We start from the raw sequence: 23,615 nt of genomic DNA, 5'->3' as shown, positions 1-23,615 counted from the left end.
TGTATAAATCAAAAGGAAATAAACCACTTTTTTTTTTAAAGATTTTTTTGGCTCTAGTGGCCTTTATTTGATAGTTAATTGACAGGAAAGTGGGAAATGAGAGAAGGGGGAAGACATGCAGCAAAGGTCGCCAAGGCCGGGAATCGAACCTGCGACAGCTGCGTTGAGGACTAAGGCCTCCATATGTGGGTTGTGCTTAACCCCTGCGCCACCACAGCACAACCCATGAAAATAAACCACATTTACATTAGTCTTACCCTCTGTCCTACTCTAAATTTGACTGAATTAGTTTACATATTGCATTTATAAAAATCATCCATCCATATGTTTTTGTTTTCCTTTTTTTTTTTTTACTCTTGCTAGTAGATCCTGGCTTGTGGCGGCCAAGCGTTCATAGCGACGTCGCTTTTTGATCTTTCGATGTCGGCTCTTCCTATCATTGTGAAGCAGAATTCACAATGATAGTGTTAGCATGTTAGTTGTACAAATAAAATACATTTCAGTATATCTGTTGCTATGTTCACGAACAACATAAATGAGTTGTGTCCCAACACCCCTGAGGAACCCCATGAGTCACTGTTTCATGACTCATGGGGTCATGAGTCATGACCTTTTTATCCTTTCAGCCTCTTTCCTCCAAACAAAAATTTTTTTTTTGAATTATTAAGAAGAATATAGCAAAAGATAGATTTTTTTTTTTCTTTAGCTCATCATAATGTCGCAGCTGTTGGACTTTTTGATCTTAAACAATCTTAATGTTTTCAATATTTTTCTAGACTAATAATAAACTGCTTTTGCTGTTTTTTTTTTGTTTGTTTTTTTTTTCTCTCAGTTTTGAGTTTTTCACACAACCCTGATTGAGTTTTCCATCTGCGTTTACTTTTAGGACCCGGACAAGGAATATGTGGGCTTTGCAACATTGCCAAACCAGGTGCACCGCAAATCTGTGAAGAAAGGGTTTGACTTCACCCTCATGGTGGCTGGTAAATCCCGTATTTACACTCTTCTAGACATTCGATCCTAAACCCACCTTTGACTGCAAAGAGCCTGCTAATCACAGCACTTCGAGCCTCGCTGATTTCGTCTCTGCTGTTCTTTGTTTGAAGGCGAGTCTGGCCTGGGAAAGTCCACCCTGGTCAACAGCCTGTTTCTCACAGACTTGTACAAAGATAGGAAGCTGCTTAATGCTGAAGGTGAGTGAGCTGCAGCTTTGACCTCTGGGGGCGTTTGCTGTGCTACGGCTGATATTTGAACTCTTTCCTCAGAGAGGATCACACAGACGGTTGAGATCACCAAACACACTGTGGACATAGAGGAGAAAGGTGTGAAGCTGAAGCTCACCATCGTGGACACCCCTGGATTTGGCGACGCTGTCAACAACACTGAATGGTACATTCAGACTCTGTTTGGTGAGTAAAGGGGTTAAAACGTCTTGTGAGCTCACTGGCCGTCTCTTTGGGTTGCAGCTGGAAGTCGGTGGCGGACTACATCGACCAGCAGTTCGAGCAGTACTTCAGGGACGAGAGCGGCCTGAACCGCAAGAACATCCAGGACAACCGTGTTCACTGCTGCCTTTACTTCATTTCACCCTTCGGCCATGGGTACGAGGACGCTGCTGGTCCCTGCAGTTGGCCTGCTTGGTGTTTGGTTTTTCCTTTCCTAGGGAACAGTAACATTCTCCTAATGCAGTTCAACATGTTTATGTGAGAGCCAGAAACCAAACTGGGCTTGTTTACATCAAAAATAAAATCTAAAGTTCTTCAGGGTTCCTCCATAGTTCTGAAAAGTGTTGGACTTCGTATAAGCATTTTGAAATTCTCTTAATGCTGGCTTTTAATTGGTAGCCGACATGAAGGTTTTATCCACCCATCCGTTGGTTCCTTCGATCATCATCATCATCTGTTTATCCGTCCAGACAGATGATCTGTGGGAAAAAATCAAGCTCTTCCTCTTTCTCCCAGTGCTTACTACCGTTCAGTCAAAAACAACCAATCAGAGCCAGGAGGAGGGCCTTGGCGCCGTCAATCACCCTCCACCTCACTCTCTACGCTACAGCGCTCCACAAAGGAGTCTTGCTCATTGTAGTTATCATGGCCACCGATGACAGCGAATAAACAGTTTTCCTGTAATGAAACATTGAGCAGCACGTACGCGAGGGTCATTGACAGCTCTATGACCTTCCTCCTGGCTTTGAATGGTTGTTTTTTTGTTTTTTTTTAAAGGTTTTATTGCCTCTAGTGACCTTTATTTGAAAGTGCAATTACAGGAAAGTAAGGTAATGAGAGAGAGGGCAGACATGCGGCAGGCCGGGATTCAAACCTGCGACGGTCACCAAGGCCTCCTTATCCTCCTCATGTGGGTTGTTTTTAACCCCTGCGCCACCACAGCGCCCCCTCTGATTGGTTGTTTTTCACCAGAAGCGGTGCATTTCTTCAGATGGGAATAGTGACACCGAACCAGGTAACGCAGCAGCTCGCTGACGCCTTCAGGAGACGTCAGATCCTGTGCGGCTCTTTCACATCGATGAGCTGCTTTTGCTGATTCGGTGCTTTGAGTCACATTTGTTCGCTCTCACTGTTCCACTTCGCTGTGCTCCTCATTGACCAGACCCCCGATAAAACAATCCTACAGGACTTTACAGAGTTAAAGGTGTGGAGAAAGGGCTCCCTCTGCTGGTTAGTGACAGCAATTACTTATCAGATGCCACTCCACCTGTCTATTCATGCTAAACAATGGGTTTATCAGACATATAAAATATAAATGTGTACTTCAGTGCACATTTAGAGGGATCTGCATTTCCACCAGAATAGATGGATGTTACAGGCATCGTCTGTATCAGAAAATCATCCTGAAGTTGTTCCATAAAACGTACGGTCGCTGAACGACAGATCGGTGTGTTTCTGCTCCTTCCAGCCTTCGGCCCCTGGATGTCGAATTCATGAAGGCTCTGCATGAGAAGGTCAACATCGTACCCATTCTGGCCAAAGCCGACACGCTCACCCCGAGCGAGGTCAAGAAAAAGAAAATCAAGGCAAGACCAAACATCTGTAGATCTGAATACCGATGGTGAAATTACGTGGTGTTTCCATCTGTAGTGATGCCTAAATGCTTTCAGCCAATCACATGCTGTCCCTGCAGATCAGAGAGGAGATTGAGCAGTACGGCATCAAGATCTATCAGTTCCCGGACTGCGACTCCGACGAAGATGAAGAGTTTAAGCAACAAGACCTCGAGTTGAAGGTGAGAGCCAAGAGCAAAAAACCTGCCGAGTTATAAACAACCTGCACTCTAACTGCGAGTATTTATTGTTTTTTTGTTTGTTTGGTTTTTTTTAAGGAGTGCATCCCTTTTGCAGTAATTGGCAGCAACACGGTGGTGGAGGCCAAAGGGAAGAGGGTGAGGGGTCGCCTCTACCCCTGGGGCATCGTAGAGGGTAATTCGCAAACTAAACTGGTTTCTAGTGACAAACGTGTGACTTATAGAGAAGCTGAGCCGGATGGTTGCTCTGTTTCAGTGGAAAACGCCGCCCACTGCGACTTCATCAAGCTGAGGAACATGCTGGTCCGCACACACATGCAGGACCTGAAGGACGTGACCCGGGAGACTCACTACGAGAACTACAGAGCCCAGTGCATCCAGAGCATGACCCGCATGGTGGTCAAAGAACGCAACCGCAAGTACGTCCACCGAGCGCCGCCAGCGATGACGCTGCATGGCGTGGCGAATAAAAGCCAACCCACGTCTCTCTCTCTCTCTCTCTCTCTTTCTCCCTGCAGTAAGCTGACCAGGGAGAGCGGCACCGACTTCCCCATCCCCGCCGCCCCCGCAGCGTCGGAGAGCGAGAAGGAAAAGCTCATCCGAGAGAAAGACGAGGAGGTACGGACCGCCGGCCGCGAGCCAGAGTCGCATCCCGAGTCTCAGCATGGCTCTGTGCACCATGAGTCCCCAGACCTCCAGGCCAGCAGAGGAATGAGCTCAGACCCGAAAGCTGACCAAGCCCTCTGATGACCATTAGCTCATAACGTCCTCTGAGCTGAGACTGAAGGAGATGTTTATACGGGAGGAAAATAGTCACAAAATGAGTTACAGACAGATTTATTTTTGAGTCAAATAATAAGTCAGAGGAACTAAAAACCTCACAACTATTTAATCATCAGAACAAAATGTTCAGGAAAATAATACATGTTACACCAGGAATACAGTAAACATGTTGATTTTTGGATGGATTCATGTTTCAGGATGGTTCTGGCCACAAGTTTACATGCACTCGTTACCGTGGATGTCGTATTAATCTGGGGGTTTTATTTAAATCATTAGTTTTACATGGTGAATTTATAATGAAATGAAAAATAAGGTACAATTTGAAATTACACACACAAGCTCAAATTTATACTGACACCTCCACTAATATCTGGTTGGATGTTTCCTTCCCAGGTTGCGGAGAAACTGAACAGCTTTTGTTGCCGTCATCAAGCTTCTAGTATCGCTGCCTGAGTCTGTTTGTTTTCATTTTTATTCTAGGATTTAAAAAAAATGTCAAATTAATAATAATAATAATAATAATAAATCCTGATGATGAGAGTACAAACCTCATGACAAACGAGATCAATCTCAGGATATCATTAGTCAAGTCTGGATCATTTATTGAGTAAAACTGATAAATTCACTTTTAAAAGAGTGAAGTAAAGCACCAGTTATAGTACAATAGCAAACATTATTTATTAATAAATGTATCTGTTATTAAAGATGCCTTCTATACATTGTTCCCAACATTTCAGTTCCTGACAACCAAATATTTTATGTTTGACCTTCATGAATATTACAGCAGATGATGTGTAAATAATAATGTTTCGTTATCCCTCTCCTTCCTCCGTTGAACCCTGAGAAATCTATTCATTCATGGAAATAAAGACTCATTTTTTCCCCTCATTTCTTTTTATTTCCTTATGAGAGGCATGTTTTATAAGAACATAACTGCAGACTCCCTGCAGCTCACATTAATGTGTTGTTATATCAACGCTCCTGCTGGGAAACCAGGCGGAGGCGCCGCCGCCTCCTCCCATCCCGTCCCAGATCACGTGACCCCCGCCGATCACATGATCTTCCCGGTGTTATCGATTAGTTGTGTGTGCAGTCATGCAAATGAAGCTGATCTCCTCCTCCTCCTCTTCTCTCCTCACAGCTGCGGCGGATGCAGGAGATGCTGCAGCGGTATCAGGATCACTTGATCACCCAGAAGGACGGATGTTAACGAAAGACTCAGCATGCTTAAAAAAAAAATAAAAAAAAAACGCAGAGAGAGAAAACACCCAGACGTCCTTCATCCCTCACCCTGAACACTGAGATCCCGGGGGTGTGTGTGTGTGTGTGTGCGCGGGTGTGTGTGCGTGTCTCCTCAGCTCATCAAGCATGCGACTCACCAGCCGGGTGAGGAGACGGTAAGACCTCAGAGACTCTCTCTGCTGAATCTAACAAGCACCTGGTTACATATCAGAACTTTAATTCAGATCACAAAGTGGCCACATCACTTTCCTCATGTCGTCGTTTTCTCTCTAGGTCGTTCTGCATGTTCTTTTTACATTTTGTACGTCTTCCATATTTCTGTTTAATCACACCCAGCCACACTCCTCCACCTTATATGGGTAATATTGATTTAGTCTCCTCTGCCACTCATGTTCTTATTGGTTAATTTTTTTTATGTATATTTGTTGTTTGAGTGTCTAAATATTTAATTTTGGCCTCACCTCCAACGCCTCGCTCCGTGACGTCACGGATGGTTTCTGCGTCTTGGTGACTTCACATATTTACTTACTGATCTGAAATGTCAGCAAATGACTTCCACAGTTATTAGCAGTTCTGGTAAAGATGAGTAAAAACCCAATTTGAAGTGATTTATTGTTAGCTGTTCAAATCAAAGGTATGTGGAAACTTGATGTTGGCAATCTGAGTATCCGTGGTAATTCAAAAATAAATAGAGACCCAGTGAATTTATTAAAATAATAATGAAGTTTGGATTTTTCTGTTTCTGTTCCGAGTCGTATAGGGCCAGTAAGGATAAGGGATGTTTTTATTTTAAGGCTTTTTACACACCTGCAGCAGGGCTGCTGATGAATGTGGAGGACGCTGTGAACCACTGATTTACTTCACAGTTTGTCTGAAGTTGTTTCGCGTCGGCAGAGGATTTGGAGCATGAGGTGTGGTGGCTGCAGTGGACAGTGTATTTATTTCTGCATGCAGTTTTCTAACGACGAGCTCAGACTGCAGGTTTTCTTTATGAATTTTGGGGGGTTTTCTTGGAAAAAATGTCAGGAACAATGTGGGGTTTTTTATGGTTTGATTGGATTTAGTGATGTTTTCTTCCTTTACGGTAACTCTTTAGTTGGGGGACGGTAAATGTTAACACTAGTCCTTAATTATTAAATTTGAATTTATCTTACGGAGCTTCATTTTGGGTTTAAACGTTTTGACATTCCTCTTGCTTTTGTCAGTAATATTATATTTCTGTTTTTTAAATTTGTTTTGTATTAAACCTCTGTTATTTTGTGTTTCTTGGAATATATTTATGTATTAAATTTATACGTTGGTTTTGGAGGAAAACATGAATTACAATGTAATAACTTTACAGTTGTATTGTAATAAAATATTTTGAAACTCTCTGTTAAAAATCTTATTTCTGTGCTTTGGAAATACTTTTTTTTTTTTATCAAAATACTTTTATTTTGGTATCTGACATCAACAATTTTAAGGAAAATTAAATAAAAATCAGCTGCAGTAGTTTTGGCTGTACACAGACGAAGAAACTGTTTGAAAAACAGGAATCTGCTCCAGTCTTCAGACAAGCCTCATGTAAGTGGTCTTTTCAACTTGAATTTAATGATGAAACTAATTTATATAAACCATGATTTGCTTTTCTGAAGTAATTGTTTCCAATTTAGTGGCACCTTGAAATTTAATGATGAAAGGATGGAGCCTCTACCGTGCCTTAATGAGGCAGGCTGGTTGATTCATCATGCAGGTCGAGCTGCTTCCATTTTTTTTATCATCTTTTATAACACATTTATAAACCAAACAGCAGATCCAACTTTCCCACACTTATGACAGCTAAACTGAAATTAATCCTCCCATTTTAGGAAGTAATGCTGTAAATTAACCGAAATTGACAAATTTAATATTTAATTTCCGCTAAGGAAGCATTTTTGAATTGAACAAATTCAATTCTGTTTATTTATGTAGCACCATTTCCATACACTTTACCGAACGATGATCCTCAGGAAGGTGACAGTAACTGAATATCCAGAAATAAGTTGATGCGTTCAAGTACAAATGGCTCAGTTCAAAAAGTGAAAAGTGTGTACATTTTATTTCTGTTCATTTTGATCAGTTGAGTAACTCTGATCAGGATTGTTTGATATGGTCCAACATCCCTGAACTTAAATATTAAATAGCAAAGAAGCAAAACATTTGTAAACATAATAGAATTTATTTTATAAATTTTATATTTGACATTCTTCAGAGTGTTGTTTTTTTTTTTTTTTTTTTACATAATACAGTTAGATCTATATGCAGTCCAACATTTACAAACTTATATACACCTTGAACTTTCTCCATAGGGAAAAACACACCAGTACTCTGTTGCTTCTTCAAGTACATTTATCCCTGTGAACCTTCCGGTTAGTTTTGCAGCGACGCGGCGCAAAAAAAAAATGCAGTCGACCAAAAATCATTTGCATATAATAATGACATTGGGAGAAGTTTTGTATTATTTTTGTCCTGGAAAAGGGAAAAAAAATGTCCCTGCGGTAATATTACAAAATACAAAAACATGAGGGAGAAATCTGTTAAAGTGGCCGAATGTGATACCGGAGGTCTGTGTGGTCGTCGCCACCGTTATATACAGCAATATTTATTTATTTATTTTTTTTACATGGTCCCAGTGGAAAACAATTAGAAAATTTACATTAAACACAAATTATTCATCAGGACAAATAAGCAACAGTACAAATTCAGCTGTAAATGTTTCACTCTACATATTTTAGTAATGTGATCTTGACGTCTGTGACGCGTCGCTCCCTTCCCGCCCACAGGTCAGTACATTCAGGTTGAGAGAGCTGCTGTGTCGCCGCACTCACACAGTAGAAATGTTCACAGTGCAGGCTTTGTTAAAATATGATTATTCCTATCAGGTGCTGACGTTTATACCCATGTCAGAGTAGTCGCTGTGGATTAATATGTTTCTGTTGAAGCATCGGTATTTCTCATGTGGTCATAAAAATATATAAACCAGGCTGCTGGGTAGTTCGACGCAGCGACTGATTCTATTTGGCAAAAATATTTGGTACTCTAAACAGTAACAAAAACACGACTACATGTGTACGACTGCAGGTAACAGGGAAAACTTTGATTGTCGAAACCAAAACTGCACATTATTTTACTGTAAAAGGGCGTTATCTGGTTATTATCCTTCAGTATATTCATGATCGGAGTGGTTTTACACCGCACTGACAGGAGGGGGCGCTGTAGCAGTGTGCAGCGTCAGCGCTGACTCCAGCTGTGGTAGAGTCCGGTCCAGGATTTAGCTCCAGCTCTGCAGCATGTGCTGCTGCTGCTAGAGGAGGAGCTGCTCTAAATCAGAGTCCAGCTCAGATCATGATGTGAAAACATCTTCTGCTTCTTGGTCTAAAAAAAGCACATGCACCCGTTTGCTTTGGGCGCATGCTGATGACCTCATGCAGCCCTGATTGGCTCCCTGCTGGCTGTCGGTCTGCAGTGTCCTGCCCTGCTGATCCCAGTCCTGGACCGCTTCCCGCCTCGGCTCTTTCCGCGCCTCTCAGGCCAGCTTCAGAGTGCTGATGGGGAAGGAGGGCATCGTCACCATGGTGACGGGGTTAAGCACCGTCTGACCCATGAGCTGCGGGTGGTGCGCCATCATCTGAGTGCTCACCGCCGCCTGCTTGCTGACGATGGCAGCAGCGGCGGCGGCGGCTGTGGCCTGGGTGGAGGAGGTCCCGTTGATGTGCGGGTGGGCGATGTGGCCCACCATGGTGGGCGGCTGCGGGTAGAGGGCCGGGATGTGCTGCCCCAGGTGGGCCACCGGGTGAACGGTGATGTGGCCGATGGGCTGAGGACTGGGGGCCAGCTGCATGGAGCTGCTGGTGGTACAGGGGGCAAGGGTCATGTGTTTGGGGGCCCCTCCGTGGAGAACGTGGTTCACTGCCTGGATGACGGAGGGGTGGGAGACCGAAGCGTGGGCGATGACCGTAGGATGCAGGCTGGCGGTGGGCTTGGTGGGGATGGAGGGAGGGCTGGGAGCGCTGCATGCCGGAGCGGGGAGGATGGGCGGGGCTACTGGGTTCAGTGGGAGGGGCTGCAGCAGGGGGGCTTTGTTCAGGGTGGAGATGTGCTGGGTGATGATGGAGGCGGTGGTGGCTGGGGTCACAGCTGGAGTCTGGGTGACGGCCTTGAGCAGCTCGGGCTTCATGGTGTGGGGCGCAGCGGGCGAGACGCTCGGCGCTCTCTGAGCCGACTCTTCCTCCAGGTCTTCCTCCATTCCTTCCTCACCCTCTGGAACAACAACAGCACTCAACGTCAGTCTCAGGAGCATCACGCTGGGATTTATCAAGAACTCAAAGTAGAACATGAATGTAAAATGGAAGGAAGTCGTGTACTTGTTGTATTTAACCCCTTCAGTCTAAACATGTTGGCAGCAGTGACGGCCTCCTGGGGCGTCTTTACGGTTTGCCTGAGCCAAACAAACATTAACGCTTTGATCTATTGATCATATTGAAGCACTGGCTTTATGTTTGAAAGTGTTGTACTGCTGGAGTGACCTCAGTCTGACTGAATGTCTCCAGAGATCTGAAAAAGCTGCACAGACGTCTCCGTCCAACCTGATGGAGGTGGAGAAGAAGAGCGGAGCAAACCGCCTGAAGACGAAGCTGAGCTGGAGGCTTCATATGAGACTGCAAAAGCTGCCGAAGGTGGATCAAAAAGTATTAAGAAAAGGCTGTGACATTTTCAATAAATTTCCAAAAATCTCAACTATTTTTCCACATTGTCACATTGGGGTTCTCGTGTGTAGACCTTTTCCCTGCCTCTGGAGCTCCTCTGCATAACGCTGCCTCCAGGTGGACCCGGTTCAGATGATGAACAGATCAGTGTCCTTCACAGCATCCCACTGAGATGCTGTGGGGCCAGACGTGCTCACCTGAAGCGGTGGAGGTGGAGGCCTGGTCCTCCTCCGGCTGCCCCGTCTGTCTGAGGACGCGGTCGATCTCCACCACGTCCATCCACTGGCTCACGTCGTTCTTCAGCTCCGCCAGCCGCTGCTGCGTGGCGATCTTCTCTCTGGCCAGCCGCTCCATGTCGTGCTCGTACTCCTTCTCTTTGCGCTTCAACGTCTGGAAACAGATGGAAGCGCCGGGTTGATGAAGGCGGATCGACGGGCAGAGGTTCAGAGCTCGTAATGTAGGTTAATATCTTTAAATATATGGTTTCAACTGCAAACATTTTCAAAATTTAGGCTTTTAACCAAATGTTAGATTGCCCTTTAATTCAAAACTGTGTAGTTTGATTATCGAGCATTTTTAGGACTTTATACAGAAATCAAACATTTTCCAGACACTCAAAAATCCCCTTTTTGAAAATCTTGGAAAATTCAAGCCTTTTTGAGGATTTCAAGCATCCGTGTGAACCTCGGGGATAAAGCTTCGTAAAACGAATAAGTTTTACGGATAAGTTCTTAAGCCACATCTGGCTTGGTGGGAAAATGGTCTCATTCTGTTTCACTATAAATGAACCTCATTCACATTAGTGGAGAAAGCGTGACTTACTGGCAGAATTAGCTGCTTTTTCTGGTGTAACAACAGATTACGTCCTGTGAGCAGCTCTTGTGATAAAAGATTTTAAACACTGAGAATAAAAAATTTGCCAGATTTTTAAGCCGATTACTTAAAATTATTTATTGTGCTGCGCAGGAGACAAAAATAACAGAGCTGCAGCGTGAAGGAAGGAGGAGTATGAAAGTAGGAGGCGCTTCCTGGCAGCGGCTCCTTGTGACCCAATTCGCCTTCGCCAGCTGACTGAGCTGGACTTCCCTGTCCGAGGCGTCAGGAGGAAAACGCATGAAAAAAACCTGACCACACACCAAATGAAAGTCAGGACAACCAGAAACCCTCCAGGAAATTAGCTTCAACTAAAGACTGAGCCCAGCATGACAAGACAAGACCAACTGTGTTGTTATAATATTTTGAAACTGAGCTCTATAATTAGGCGTGCTCTTCACTAGCGTGGCTCCTTTATCCAACACGTGCTCTGGTGAGGAGGGAAGTGGCTCTGTGAAACCTGATGACTCAGGATCATAAAGCCAGTTTCTCCAGGGGAGGACTTCCTGTTCACAGGGTGAACGAGAAAAAGGGGAGGTTGTGTGTGTGTGTGTGTGTGTGAGTGTGTGGAGGGGCTGTATGAAGTAGCAGCAGCATGAGATGGGAAAGGTTTGAGCTGGCCTGCTCTCTGCACACGTCCCACAGCACAACGCTGCACATGAACGCAAATAGCAGAGGGGAACAAAAGGCGGGCCGAGTGTGAGTCGGCACCTGTCTCTCTTTAGTCCTGATCCAGGATTAGAAAAACACGGGCCAAACACTCTGAGGCTTTGCTGCGCCGCTCTGCGACGAGGCCGTCACTGAAGCACATGGACAGGGTTTCTGTGTCTGGTTTTTGAAACTACAAAACAGGAATTCACTGGAAAGTGGTAGTAATAATAATAATAACAATAGACTCACTTTCAATACAGCTTTTCACCTGTAAAGTTCCTACTGAATTATTATTTGATCAGAATGAAATCACCCTCCTAGAACCTGCCCTCTAAACACACATGCTTCTTGTGACCTCGCCTCACACAGGCCAGCCAATCAGAGCGTGTGTGACGTGGTTTAGAACGTTGCATTGCCAATAAAATACATGGGACGTGGTTTTTGAAGAGACCTAAGAAGGGCTGGAATGATCTTATTGGCAAAGATCTACAAAAAAAAACCCGATGGTCCGTTAAATGTGATACATCAGTTTGATTTACAAGGCTGTGAAAAATTCTCAAACGCCTCAACGTTCCACATTATCCAACTACTTTTAATATATATAAAGATGCTGAGTAGAAACTTCAAGGTTAAAAGAAATGTGTTCTGAACCACAGCGATGTACAAACGGGAATGTAACGTCCTTCACCGCATTTTGAGCTCAACTTCACCTGCAAAAAACCAAGTGCTGAAAATCCCCTAAAAAGAACCTGTTGGACAACATGAATTATTCTAAAAAGAAACAAAAACAATCTGAAAAGGCACTTCTTGATTGAGAAAATAATAATAATAAAAAAAAACGAACAAATGAAAGAAGTAAAGTGGCTGTTAAACTCCCATTTGAAAGCTTTTGGACTCCAGCGAGCTACAGAAGATAATGGAACAGTGGTGAAATACGTCAGGGGTGCTGCTGTACGACTTCAACAACTTGCGGCTATGATATCCTTTCTCTACTAAAAAAATCCTGAAAGAATGTTCTGATCTGAAGCCCACCAGTAGCTCCCCCCCGATACGAGCGGTCCACATGAATGTGGGGCTTTGAAGGGGTTTATCCAGAGTGTGGGTTTAGTTCTGCTTAGATTCCAGGAAGACTTAACCTCAAACAGGCCTGAAAACCTTTTACCGCGGCTGAATTAAACAATTTCTGTAAAGTTCTTCCCCCAGCGATGAAAAACCACTCGTTGCCGAAGCTCGTCACATTGCGATTTTTAAGACCCGTGTAGAAAAGGTGAAACCCGGGCTGTGGACAATTCCACCCGTGTTTTTATTGAATCTGTGGTTCTAAACACGTCTTTGTAAGATGATCAAGATTTCACTCTTTTCAAGTCACAAAGCTAGTCGGATATGTTGAAACGTTAAAATGTTGGGAGCCATGGAAACGTAACAGATAACAACAGCACTTTACTGCTCAATGAGTCAGAATGACTGATAACGTCTTCTGTGTCAAACAGTCGGAGACATCTGGACACAGAAGGGACTCTCAGAGAGGACCAGCCGCTCTGTGTTGATGTCACTGGAATGCCTCCATCTTTGTTTGGCAGGGAAACAACCAGGGACCTTCCAAGGTTTTCCTTCATAACCTTGGACAAACATGGACTCTTACGGCGCCGTGAGGTCATCTCCGACTTTGCCTCAACATATAAATATTGACTTTTAAATTCGGTATGGAAGAAAAAAAAAAAAAAAAAAAACATGGCAAAACAGATGGAACTGCTTTCATTTATTTTTTGCAATCTTATAGGAGTCATAAGCCGCCATAATAGTACACTGCGTGACTCATGGAGCAGAGAGGAGACGTGCTCCAGAAACATGGAGACCCACTGAACCCGGTGGTGGAGGGTGGAGGGTGCAGGCTGTGGCATGCTCACATCTCGTTAATTGAGATTAGCCAAGTTAACCTGGTGGCTAAGTCTGCAGCAGATGGATCGCACATCAGCATGTTAATCATGTCACCAGGTTGGTAAGACACAAGGTGGCAAGAACTTTATTATTCTTTGCACATGGCTGCACTCCGAGGAGCGACCGATCCTCTTTCTCCGAAAGACACAGAGTCACCTGAGCTTTGTTTGTGTGCGGACACCTAGATCAGCACACAGATAGGCTGAACCGCGTGTGTGTGTGTGTGTGAGTGTGTGTGTGTGTCTGTGTGTGTATGTGTGTGTATGCGTGTGAGTGTGTGTACACGCATGCAGGGTAAACAGTAGCAAAGCTCCGTCACAAGCAATGCGAGTGCCGAGCACATGGCCACAGAGACAGGGAGCGGGAGGGGGGCGGATTGAGAGGGAGCAACACAAGCTGTACTCACTGACTCACTGCTGCAGCACACGGCTGGCTCCTCTTAAAGGGCCAGCAGCGCCACAGGCCACGTTGCAGACATGCTGCTCAGCCTGGCCTGCCGACCGTGCTTCTGCACAGGTCTTGTGACGCTCTGGTTACCATGGACCATTGTCTTTCTGGGCCTTCCAGCAGGAAAAAAAGAATTTCACATGGTGCCTGACTAACAATTAAACCCTTGTCTGAGGGAGAGAATATCTACTTTCTAAATGATTTCCTTGTGAGAAAAGGTTCACTAATATTTGGCCTAATTACCTCTTAGTTCAGCTCTAATTGATCCGAGGTCCAGATATTGGTTGCATATTTGTTCTCATGATCCATGATCATCTCTTCAGGACTCACTTGTTTAACTTTTGTCTATACAATTTAAATTATTATTTCTCTCTTGCTTATACTGCATCTTAAAATAAGCTAAGGAACTTATATTGAATATCAATGTTTTTTTGTTTGTTTTTTCTGAACATATTTAAATTTTTGTATCGTTTCACCCTGCTTTGTTTTGATTTTATCTTCTTTAGACAATATTTTTAGTTTTTATTCAAATTCACTTTAATTGTTTGTGATTACAGTTAAAATGATGTAAATGGATCAAATTTGTTTACACAAACGTATAACAACAACAATATGAACAAAGGTGTCATTTTATGACTTTCACATAATTAAGGTTGTAACACTGATTTTTATTTTGTTTATCATTTTATCATTCTGATCTTTTAGAGCTGAACATATTCCAACTGTCAAGAAAGCTGAATTAATATAAAATGAGAAAATAGTAAATTAACTAAGGTAGGATTTTCAAAAAATAAGAATACCACAATCCACAAGAATCAGGTGTGTAAATATGTATAATGTGGGATATATTTGGACGAGATAATTGGGGATAGGATGTAAAAAGCTTTGGTTTTTTCCTACTCATTTGCAAACTGGATATGAAATATTGTGTTTTTTATGTTTGATTATTATTACGGGGTTGTTTGTTTTCTTCTTATTTATTTTAATGGGTTTTTCTTCTGACATTTTGCAGGTTCGAAAAAAAAAGAAAAAAAGAAAGTCATTTCGTCACAATTTGAATAATTCATCTCTAAAAACCTGACTGCCACAGTTTCAGCAGGAAACGCAACATGTCTCCGGCTGGCAGCGGAGGAACAAGTTGGGTCAGCGAGGGAGACGAGACGAGGCGAGAGTGGAGTAAGCCGAGCCTTGTGTTTACCACTCCACGCTCCCTCCCTGCTGCTGGCAGCTCAGCGCGGCGGTACAGCGAGTCCTGCCTGCTGCCGCGCTGGGCGGGGCGGGGACAGCGCGGGGGGGGTGACGTCTCGCGGTTTAGGGAAGCCATGTGCTCGCTGCTCATGTGGCCTTAAGAGCTCAGAGGGGGCAGGGTAGAGGAAGGGAGGAGGAGGAGCGCTAATGCGGCGGCTTAACTTTCCAGTCTCCGTGATTTTTTATTTATTTATTTTTTTTGGTATTACTTTTACGCTGCCGGCTCACGAGGACGCCTTTAGCAGCGGGAGGATCATAATCAAATAATAATAATAATAAAAACAGAAACGCAACGTAGCTGCGTGCGAAGAACCTGACTCCATGCTAAGCTGCTCTGAGTCACGAGCTGATAAGATGATGCGAGGAAGTCCGGATGTTGAAACTGTTGGCAACTTTGTGGAAAAGTGTTAAAACTCCTGCCTCCGTGCTTACTTTAGCATTACGTAAACATTCGGGTTCGGCTGCAGTAGAAATGAAATGCGATGCCAAGCCTTACAGCTTTTTGCACATCACTTTTCTGAGCCGCAGTTCGGAGCAGAAGCTGCTGCTCCACCTCCTCCCGTCGGCCCGGGACGGAGAGAGAACAGGGGCGGGGAGAGGAGTACGCAGACCGGACACGTGTTCCCAGGCCTCCACTTTATCTTGTTTTCCTTTTAAACCAAACTTTGTGTGTGTGTCACTCCACTGCCCGCCCAGTAACTGGAAAAATCCTCTTTGTGGGGAAAGAGGCGTGCACGAGTACAAACACAGATAGACCTTTGTGACCTACAATACATGAACCGGTTTCTGTGCAACTACATAATGGAGGTGACAGTAATAAGAATTTTCTTTCCTCTTTGTGCCTTAAAATGTAGCGATTGTTAACCTAAGTCATTATGAGGGAAAGCTGGGGATGTCAGTGTGCCAGTTTATCACGACAGGCACAGTAGGATGCTAAATCACAGAGGGAGGCGTAGGGAGGGAGGCTGAGTGATGAGCCGTGCACCCACGCTGTCCCACTTTCCTCCTGAGAGGACCGGCCAGGCTGCTGCTTCTCTAATTCCTGTCAGCCACAAATCAACCTCTTCATTTTCAACATTCCCAAATCTGCTCCCCTGTTCAATAATAAAATCTGGAGAGTAAATTCTGGTAGAAAGGTCTGTACAACTCAGAACCAAGAGTGAATAAAGTAACCTCATTCATCGCTCAGTGACAGGTAGTAAAAGCGGTTTAAAACCAAAACATGTCGGCCTCATAACTACTGGAGCTGCTCTCAGATCATAGCGATTTTAGGAGATCCACCGAGAAAAACCAGCTCTTTTTCTGGTTAGACAACACTCTTCAGTGTGGAAGTTGAAGTTTGCCATTTTCAGTATTAGTAAAGCAATACAAATCCACCAGAGGATGCACACAGATATAAGGAGCTGCTTAAACGTAAATTGCGTCTTCTCCAACATGTCTGATCTGTGCAGCAGTAAACAGGAAAGGTACACGGCATGCAACAATGCTGATGTTCTATGCCTCTGAGATTCCCTCTGTCTGTCGTGGAAAATGCCGTTTTAGCAACGCCAATTGCGCAAACTCTGCAAATCGCTTATGTAAACAGGGTTATAACTCCATCATAACCCTGATTTGTTTTTTAAAAAAGCATAAAATCTTGTTCGACACCAATTCTGATCCCAAATCAAATAATTTGACCACTTGCAGCAGAAAGGCAAAGCAAAAATGTTTAAACGCTGATCTTTTATTTTCTTATAGTTCCTAAAGAGAAATTAGAATTAGCTAAAATTGATGTAAGATTCCCCAAAACCAGTCTGACTCTTCTTATTTCATATTTAATGATCAGCTGTTCACAAAAGAAGTTAGAAAGAAAGCTCCAAATGTCTATAAAAACTGAATTCTCACTCTATTAAACTGGGCCAGCGGTGGACCTTTGCACCAGTAGTTTACAACCACAACACCCACACTGAATCAAACACGCAGTGAGTCATGAGCAGGCCTTTTAACAGCAGTAACAATTACACTGAACAGAATAAAGTGAAAAAAGCTTGTAGTTGAATAAATTCAAAAGAAGCTTAAGTCAAGCTAAAAATAGATTTAAATGCCTCGCGCAAATGGCGTTTGAACTGCTTGGACACTCCTGTTGTTGCGCTAACAGAGCTGGCTGCTTTTGAGCCAATCACGGTTTTCTAACAGAGGAGCAGGTTTCTGTCCCGCCACTCCCTCTGTTCCTCACGCTTCACTTCCAAATGACGCGCGGTCTTCAGAAAGGAAACCACAAAGCCTGTCTTCACCCAGAGAGCAGATAAACCCGAACGCTCAGGCAGCTGCTGAAAGGGCTCACCTGAATGTATCTGAGCGCACTTCTCAGCACGCTGAGGTTGGAGGTTTTCTTCTCGTCGATGTTCGGGATGTTCTTTTTCAGCGTCTCGAAGCACTCCTTCAGGTGCGCTCGCCTGGCAGACGCAATGAAGACCGAATCAGTGAGAGCAAACTCCCGAAACGATTAGTTTTAATAACCCCGAAGATGTATAAAAAAAATAAATAAAAAAAAAAAAAAGAAGAAGAGCTACACTGCAAAACAACAAAATCTTATCAAGTATTTTTTGGCCTAGTTTCTAATGCAAATATCTTATTAGACTTGAAATAAGACAAAAATAACTTGCAAGTAACTTTTCAGCAAGATATAGGAGTTTCTATTAAGTCAATAATTCCTTAATGTTGATGAAAAAGTACTAGTTCCATTGTCACATTAAAACACCGGAGACATTTCTAGTTATAAGAGAAATAATCTGCCAGTGGAACTTGAAGCTAGACTAAAACTATTTGGTGAGAATGTGTGTGGTTTTGCAGTGAAATAGAGCTTTTACATTTCTGTTGCAGCAGACGTTATGAGGTAAGCAGTGAGGTAGTCATTAATGCGGCGGGTAAAACTCACCTGTTCTTCTCTAGTTTGTTGTGCACTTCTCTTGTGCCGGCCCTGCAAGAACAGAGAAAAAAAACCTCATGTCCAACTGAGGCAACCTGACGAAAACAATCACAGTTAATCAAATATTTTCTTTCTTGCTCTGCTACTGGCATTTTAGTGGGGATAAACTCTGGGTTAATCGTTATTTCTGAGTTTTTATGAACCATCATGTTGATTTGGTGAAACTATAACATAGTTCTAACAGTTAAAATAACATCCAGCCGCATTTCGTTGGACGTACCCTCCGGGTCTCTTCTTACTGTCCAGCTGGCGGCTGTCGTCAGGCGGACTCCCCCGGCTGATGGTGCCATTCTGAGGGGGAGTGGGCTGGAGCAAGGGGCTCGGGTGGGGAAGTAAAGCTTGGTGCTGAGGGGTTGAGATGATTGAACCTGCATAGCACTGAACCACCTGCTGCTGCGGCTGCACTTGAGTGTTTTGGTCGATGAGCGGAGAAGGGTTGTGATGGTTCTGGATGGGCTGCCTGTGGTTGACCGTCACCGCCGGAGTTGGGTAGTCGGCTTTGAGAGGAGGGGAGCACCTCACGGCCGCGGCGCTTTGCTCCTGAGGGGACTGAGGGTCTCTGTTAGGGAAGGCCAGCGACGGAGCAGCTGGCGGTGAAAGGGTGGTGACGGGCAGAGAGGGTGACCCTGTGGGGTTGGGGGTAACCACAGGGATGGGGAAGACGGTGACGGGCATGGAAGAGGGAGGCAAGGATGGCGGTATGGGTGGTGGGCGGCACTCGGCGAGACGTTCCTCTGCTTTGGGGACATTGTTGATGTGAGGTGTAGAGTTATAAGTCACATCAGGGTAAATATACTCAGTCTTCTGCTGCAGAAGCAGCTTCGCCTTCACTTCATCCTCTGTTGAAGGAAAAAAAACAAGCAGGTTACTAATCTACCAACAGCCCAGTCATGCACACGGTGCAATTCATTAGGAAATAAATAAATATGTTTCGTTAAGGCTGCAAATGTGCTGCAGTACTTGTGAATCTAACAGGGAAAGCATGTTGATCAGCTGACCTTTAATACACTCAAAAAGTGCATCAAATTCATCCTGCAGGTTGATGCAAAAACAAACCAAAAATGTTGGTCGTTTCATCTGATACATCAAACACGATGCAAGATGCATACATTTGAATATTTCTGAATCCATTTAGCTGGTGTTGGTGTAAAACATTGACAGTAAAAATATTTTACACTCAAATCCCCCAAAAATAGATTTTACCCAGCGTTCCCCTGCTGAGTGAAACCTATAAGAATTGGATTTGTCCAACAGATAAAAGTTCAAAGGTGATGAACTTTAGAGCTCTACTCCTGGGGGACAAATCTTTACTTAAGGATTGTAATGAACCAAGAAAACTTGGCTTAGTATAAGAAATTACACCAAATTAAACCAAACCCAAATTTTCTTGGCTATTACAACCAAGAAAAGTGCAAACATGTTGAACAAAGCAAAACATTTCACTGCTTCATGGTGTCAACAGACACTGTTGTAACTTCTTGAAGGTGTTTGACATAATCCAGGAAAAAACAGCTATGAGGGAAATGTCTGCTGTTCTAAATGACTGGTAAACCTTTTAATACCATCCCACTTATTAGTCATTTTCTCTGTATAAGTGTCATGTCACGTTATAAAAAGTTGTCCTCCAAGTAGGGAAAATGCTGAAAGAACAGGATGTTCTGCTAACTGCGCCGGCCCACTTTTATAAGACATGGTGCGTTGTGTTATTGTAGTCGTGCTTTACTGTATTGTGACGTAGGCGCATAAACAGCAGTGCCTTTTCAGACAGAAAACAAATGAGGCAGTTAGAAAAAAAACAAAAAAAACAGCGGGTTTTCTATAGGCATTATATAACTGCAGCAGCACATAGAGAAACACTGGCCTACTTTCCCCACACACAGTGACCTGCTCTACAGCAGCAGAGGAGGAGGAGGAGGAGGAGGAAAAAGAGGACTCTGCTCCCCTTAGTGCAGCAAAGCAGGAGGAGCAGAGAGAGGAAAGAAGCAGGAGCTCTCACTCTGATCCTGTTCTAATAACTCTTCCCAACACCAACTTCATCAAAGTTTAGGCTAAACAGCCACAGACATTTTTTTCGTTTTAGGAAGACGGTTTAAAATGTCACGACTAACACGCATCAAACCTCCACAAAGGCAGAGGAGCTTAAATTTAATCCCAGGTGCAGCTGTAAAATCTTAACGAGCTTGCATCTGGTCCTGAAGGAGCACATTAAGGTAGCTTTGTGGTTAGGTTGTCCTTACTGCAAAAACATCCTGGGTTTAAATCCCAGCGGTGGCCTTTCTGTGGAGAGTTATAAACGTTCTCCATATGCATGTGTAACAGCCAGGGTCCTCCAGGTACATTTTTGTGACTGTTTGTCTCTGTAATTGGGCTGCACACCATCAGTTAAGCATGTAAGTTCAATATAATGATTTAGTATTGCATTGACTATAATAATTCACTCATATTTTCCTTACAAATCACTTCCTGACAGTACAATGGCCCCTTTCTCTGTGTGTAAGCTTTAGCATCTCAGCCACTGAAATATGCATCAAAGACCGTGAAAGTAATTTCAGCTGGTCAAATATGTTGTATATTATAATATAATATTATGTTAGTGGTACAGAGAGAATAAATGCATGGCACTTTAAAATATTGCATCCATGCAGGCCTTTGTAATTCCAACATTCCACATATTAAATGTGCAATGTTTGCGACTCAATATATTGTACAGCTCCATTCAGATTTATGAAAAATATTTCACCACAACAAAAAAAGACTTGTGTGTCATGGTACAAACAAACCTTAATCACAACAAGATACGCTAAAATCATCCAATCAGAGATGCTACAGTGTTAAAAAAAACAAACAAAAAAAAAAAACAGCACTTACATGGTAATATATAAAGTAAAAAAAAAACATGATGCCATTATGTAAAATTTGGTCTTCACTTCTGAGTATCATCTTACGAATTAATTGAACATATCAAGTACTGTCTTTTTGTGTAGACCAGCGATTTTCCTTCTTGACTTTATTTAGTCTATTCAACAATATTTTTTATACGTTTCCCCCAGAAAACTTGCTAAACCTGGTGTTTGGGTGCCGGGGCAGTCATTCATCCAGCGGCTCATTGTGTTTTTGAGTTAAAAAATGTTTGAAAATGACAGAAAATTTCACTTGATAATCATGTGTTATTGAAAGACTTGAGGATTAACACCTGAACACCAACTATAAAGTCTTAATAATTGCAAACATTTTAAAAAGACTTAAATAAATAAGCAATGCTTAGCCTGGTGGGGGTACAAGTAAAACTTGATGGCCCGCCAGGCTTATATTACACTGGGGGAAATCCTGTTACCCTACCTTGTCCCTCATCTCACCCTAAGATCCATACAAAAGTCTTTAACCCTAATTAAAGACAATATTCCCCTTTCTGCATGGAGTTTGCATGTTCTCCCTGTGCATGCGTGGGTTTCCTCCGGGTACTCCGGTTTCCTCCCACAGTCCAAAAACATGACTGTCAGGTTAATTGGCCTCTCCAAATTGCCCCTAGGTGTGAGTGTGTGTGTGCATGGTTGTGTGTCTCTGTGTTGCCCTGCGATAGACTGGCGACTTGTCCAGGGCGTACCCAGCCTCTCGCCCGGAACGTTAGCTGGAGATGGGCACCAGCAACCCTCCCGACCCCACTAAGGGACAATATAAGGGACAAGGGTGTAAAGAAAATGGATGGATGGATGGATTCCCCTGCAATGTACTTTGGACAATCTACCCTAAACTAACTACAAAACCTGTATATATTTTTATAGAAATAAGGTTGAGTAAAAATTTATAGAAAAGATCTTTCTCTATTTTGTTAAAATCTAACTGTCCGGGTTGTACCTGAACCAATAGATGGATGGAAACTGCGTTAGCTGGTTTTGGTAAAACTTACTGTTTAGCTACATATTCAGCTTTCTGCTCTTTAGGTGGAATGAGGTTAAATTTCCACACAGTAGTGACTCATCTCTTGTATAAACAAGCTCTGGGAGGGGTAGCCCGGCACGCACGTGGTGAAGGGGGCGGAGTCAGCATGCCGTTAATACTTTGGGGCGAGGTTTGTTGATAGCGCGTCATCGACAGACATTCAAAGCCCCCCACCAGCGTCTGAGAGGAACAGGAGTTTGTTTCTGTTTATTTTTTTAAAAATTGATATAAGTAGACTGAGAGAGCAGTCGTGTCTCTGTACAGTAAGACTATAGTTCGTATTTTTAACCACAGTGGGTGATTGAAGTGGACAGATGTATGTAAACCAGTCACTTGATCCCCTTCGGACGCTGTCAGGTCATTATATAAAAAGGAGCCTGGCATTCCCAGCGCCACCGCCCTTTATCCCCCCGTTTGGGTCGATGGATTAATACATCTCTTATAAAGCAGTTTTATTATAGCGTGATCGAGTAATCCTTATAATAATGAAGTGAAAGCAGAAACCATCTGAGAACTTTACAGTGTGAAATGCGCAGCAGGTTTCAATGCAGTAACGCTGGCACTCACTGCAGTAAAAACCATGCATATTTCACTATTATTTCTGTTGGTGATCAAATAAACTAGCTGCAACCCAAGCGTCTGCACGCAAACATAAATACGAAAGTAAAACTAAAATACTCCCTGACACTTCGCAGATACACAGAGCTCATATTTAGATTAAGATACAACTGCTCAGAAATCGCTACGTGAGTGACGCCAGGAAACGAATAACATCCAACGTTTTACCCAAAAATATCAGTCTTCTTTGGCCCTTTTCAACCCCGCAGTTTAAAAACTATACTTCGGAAAACATATCAAACGTAATAATAAAAATAAAATCCAAATTTACCACGTGCTTTCTGTTGTTGCTGGGCTTGTAATTCCAAAAACTTGGCAGCTTCCAGAAGCGTTTCGATGCTCATTTCTGTCCAGTGGCAAAATACTGCCTGGATTTTTCTTTAGAGAAAAGCACAACAGCGAAGGAGAGATACACGTCTGTGTAGTACAGTACGGGAAGAGGTTCCCAGACTAACTCTGGGGGAGGGAAAACAAACTGAAAAATGAAGTAATCGGATCCTCCTCCTTCTCTGCACAAACCCAACCACTTACGTAGAGGAGTTACAAACAAGATGGCGCTCAGAGTAGTACGGACAAATACGGTTTGTGAATCACGCAGTGTTAGGACACGCCCACAGACACGTAGCCGTCCCCACCCTCTGTCAGAGGAAGACAAAACACGGAACATGACTCAGGGCGGTGTGTGTTGTAAAAAAAAAAACCTTCAACGCTCCGGGTTACACATATTTTACAAATACAACGTTTCATTGGCTTTTTCTGCCCATTTATGGTGAACGGACGTTACTGTTATTGTGACTCCGCCATTCTCTACAAGGATATCGAGACAAGTTAGCTGTCAAAACCTCATGCGTTTACCTTGTGACCCATGTTCATCTGTCAAAAATGTAATAAAATAAAGAAAATGTAACAGAATTTTAAGTAGAACA

The 23,615-nt window shown here is 43.4% G+C and overlaps 2 protein-coding genes across 3 annotated transcripts in view; one reads left to right on the top strand and one right to left on the bottom strand.

Annotated features, from left to right (window-relative positions):
- Positions 1–6,656, top strand: part of septin4b (septin 4b) — a 42,482-nt gene extending 35,826 nt beyond the window's left edge. For both annotated transcript variants that reach the window (XM_007576779.2, XM_007576780.2), the window contains 10 exons: positions 887–983; positions 1,107–1,193; positions 1,266–1,389; positions 1,467–1,601; positions 2,914–3,031; positions 3,139–3,240; positions 3,337–3,433; positions 3,515–3,677; positions 3,777–3,876; positions 5,183–6,656. In XM_007576779.2, the coding sequence (XP_007576841.1) occupies positions 887–983; positions 1,107–1,193; positions 1,266–1,389; positions 1,467–1,601; positions 2,914–3,031; positions 3,139–3,240; positions 3,337–3,433; positions 3,515–3,677; positions 3,777–3,876; positions 5,183–5,251 (1,092 nt within the window). In that variant the 3' untranslated portion in view covers positions 5,252–6,656. The remainder of the gene's footprint in view (positions 1–886; positions 984–1,106; positions 1,194–1,265; positions 1,390–1,466; positions 1,602–2,913; positions 3,032–3,138; positions 3,241–3,336; positions 3,434–3,514; positions 3,678–3,776; positions 3,877–5,182) is intronic.
- An 882-nt stretch (positions 6,657–7,538) lies between these two features.
- mnta (MAX network transcriptional repressor a) lies at positions 7,539–23,286 on the bottom strand. Its single transcript, XM_007576778.2, has 6 exons — positions 22,961–23,286; positions 18,353–18,971; positions 18,082–18,123; positions 17,488–17,599; positions 10,205–10,397; positions 7,539–9,561 (listed from the first exon to the last, which is right to left on the bottom strand). Exons 1-6 carry the CDS (start codon positions 23,031–23,033, stop codon positions 8,828–8,830), a joined length of 1,773 nt encoding a protein of 590 aa, XP_007576840.1. The 5' UTR covers positions 23,034–23,286; the 3' UTR covers positions 7,539–8,827.
- Positions 23,287–23,615: the final 329 nt, after the last annotated feature.

Source organism: Poecilia formosa, unplaced genomic scaffold (genome assembly GCF_000485575.1).
Source record: "Poecilia formosa unplaced genomic scaffold, Poecilia_formosa-5.1.2 Scaffold416, whole genome shotgun sequence".
NCBI lineage: Eukaryota > Metazoa > Chordata > Actinopteri > Cyprinodontiformes > Poeciliidae > Poecilia > Poecilia formosa.
This window is presented reverse-complemented; position numbering and strand designations above follow the sequence as displayed.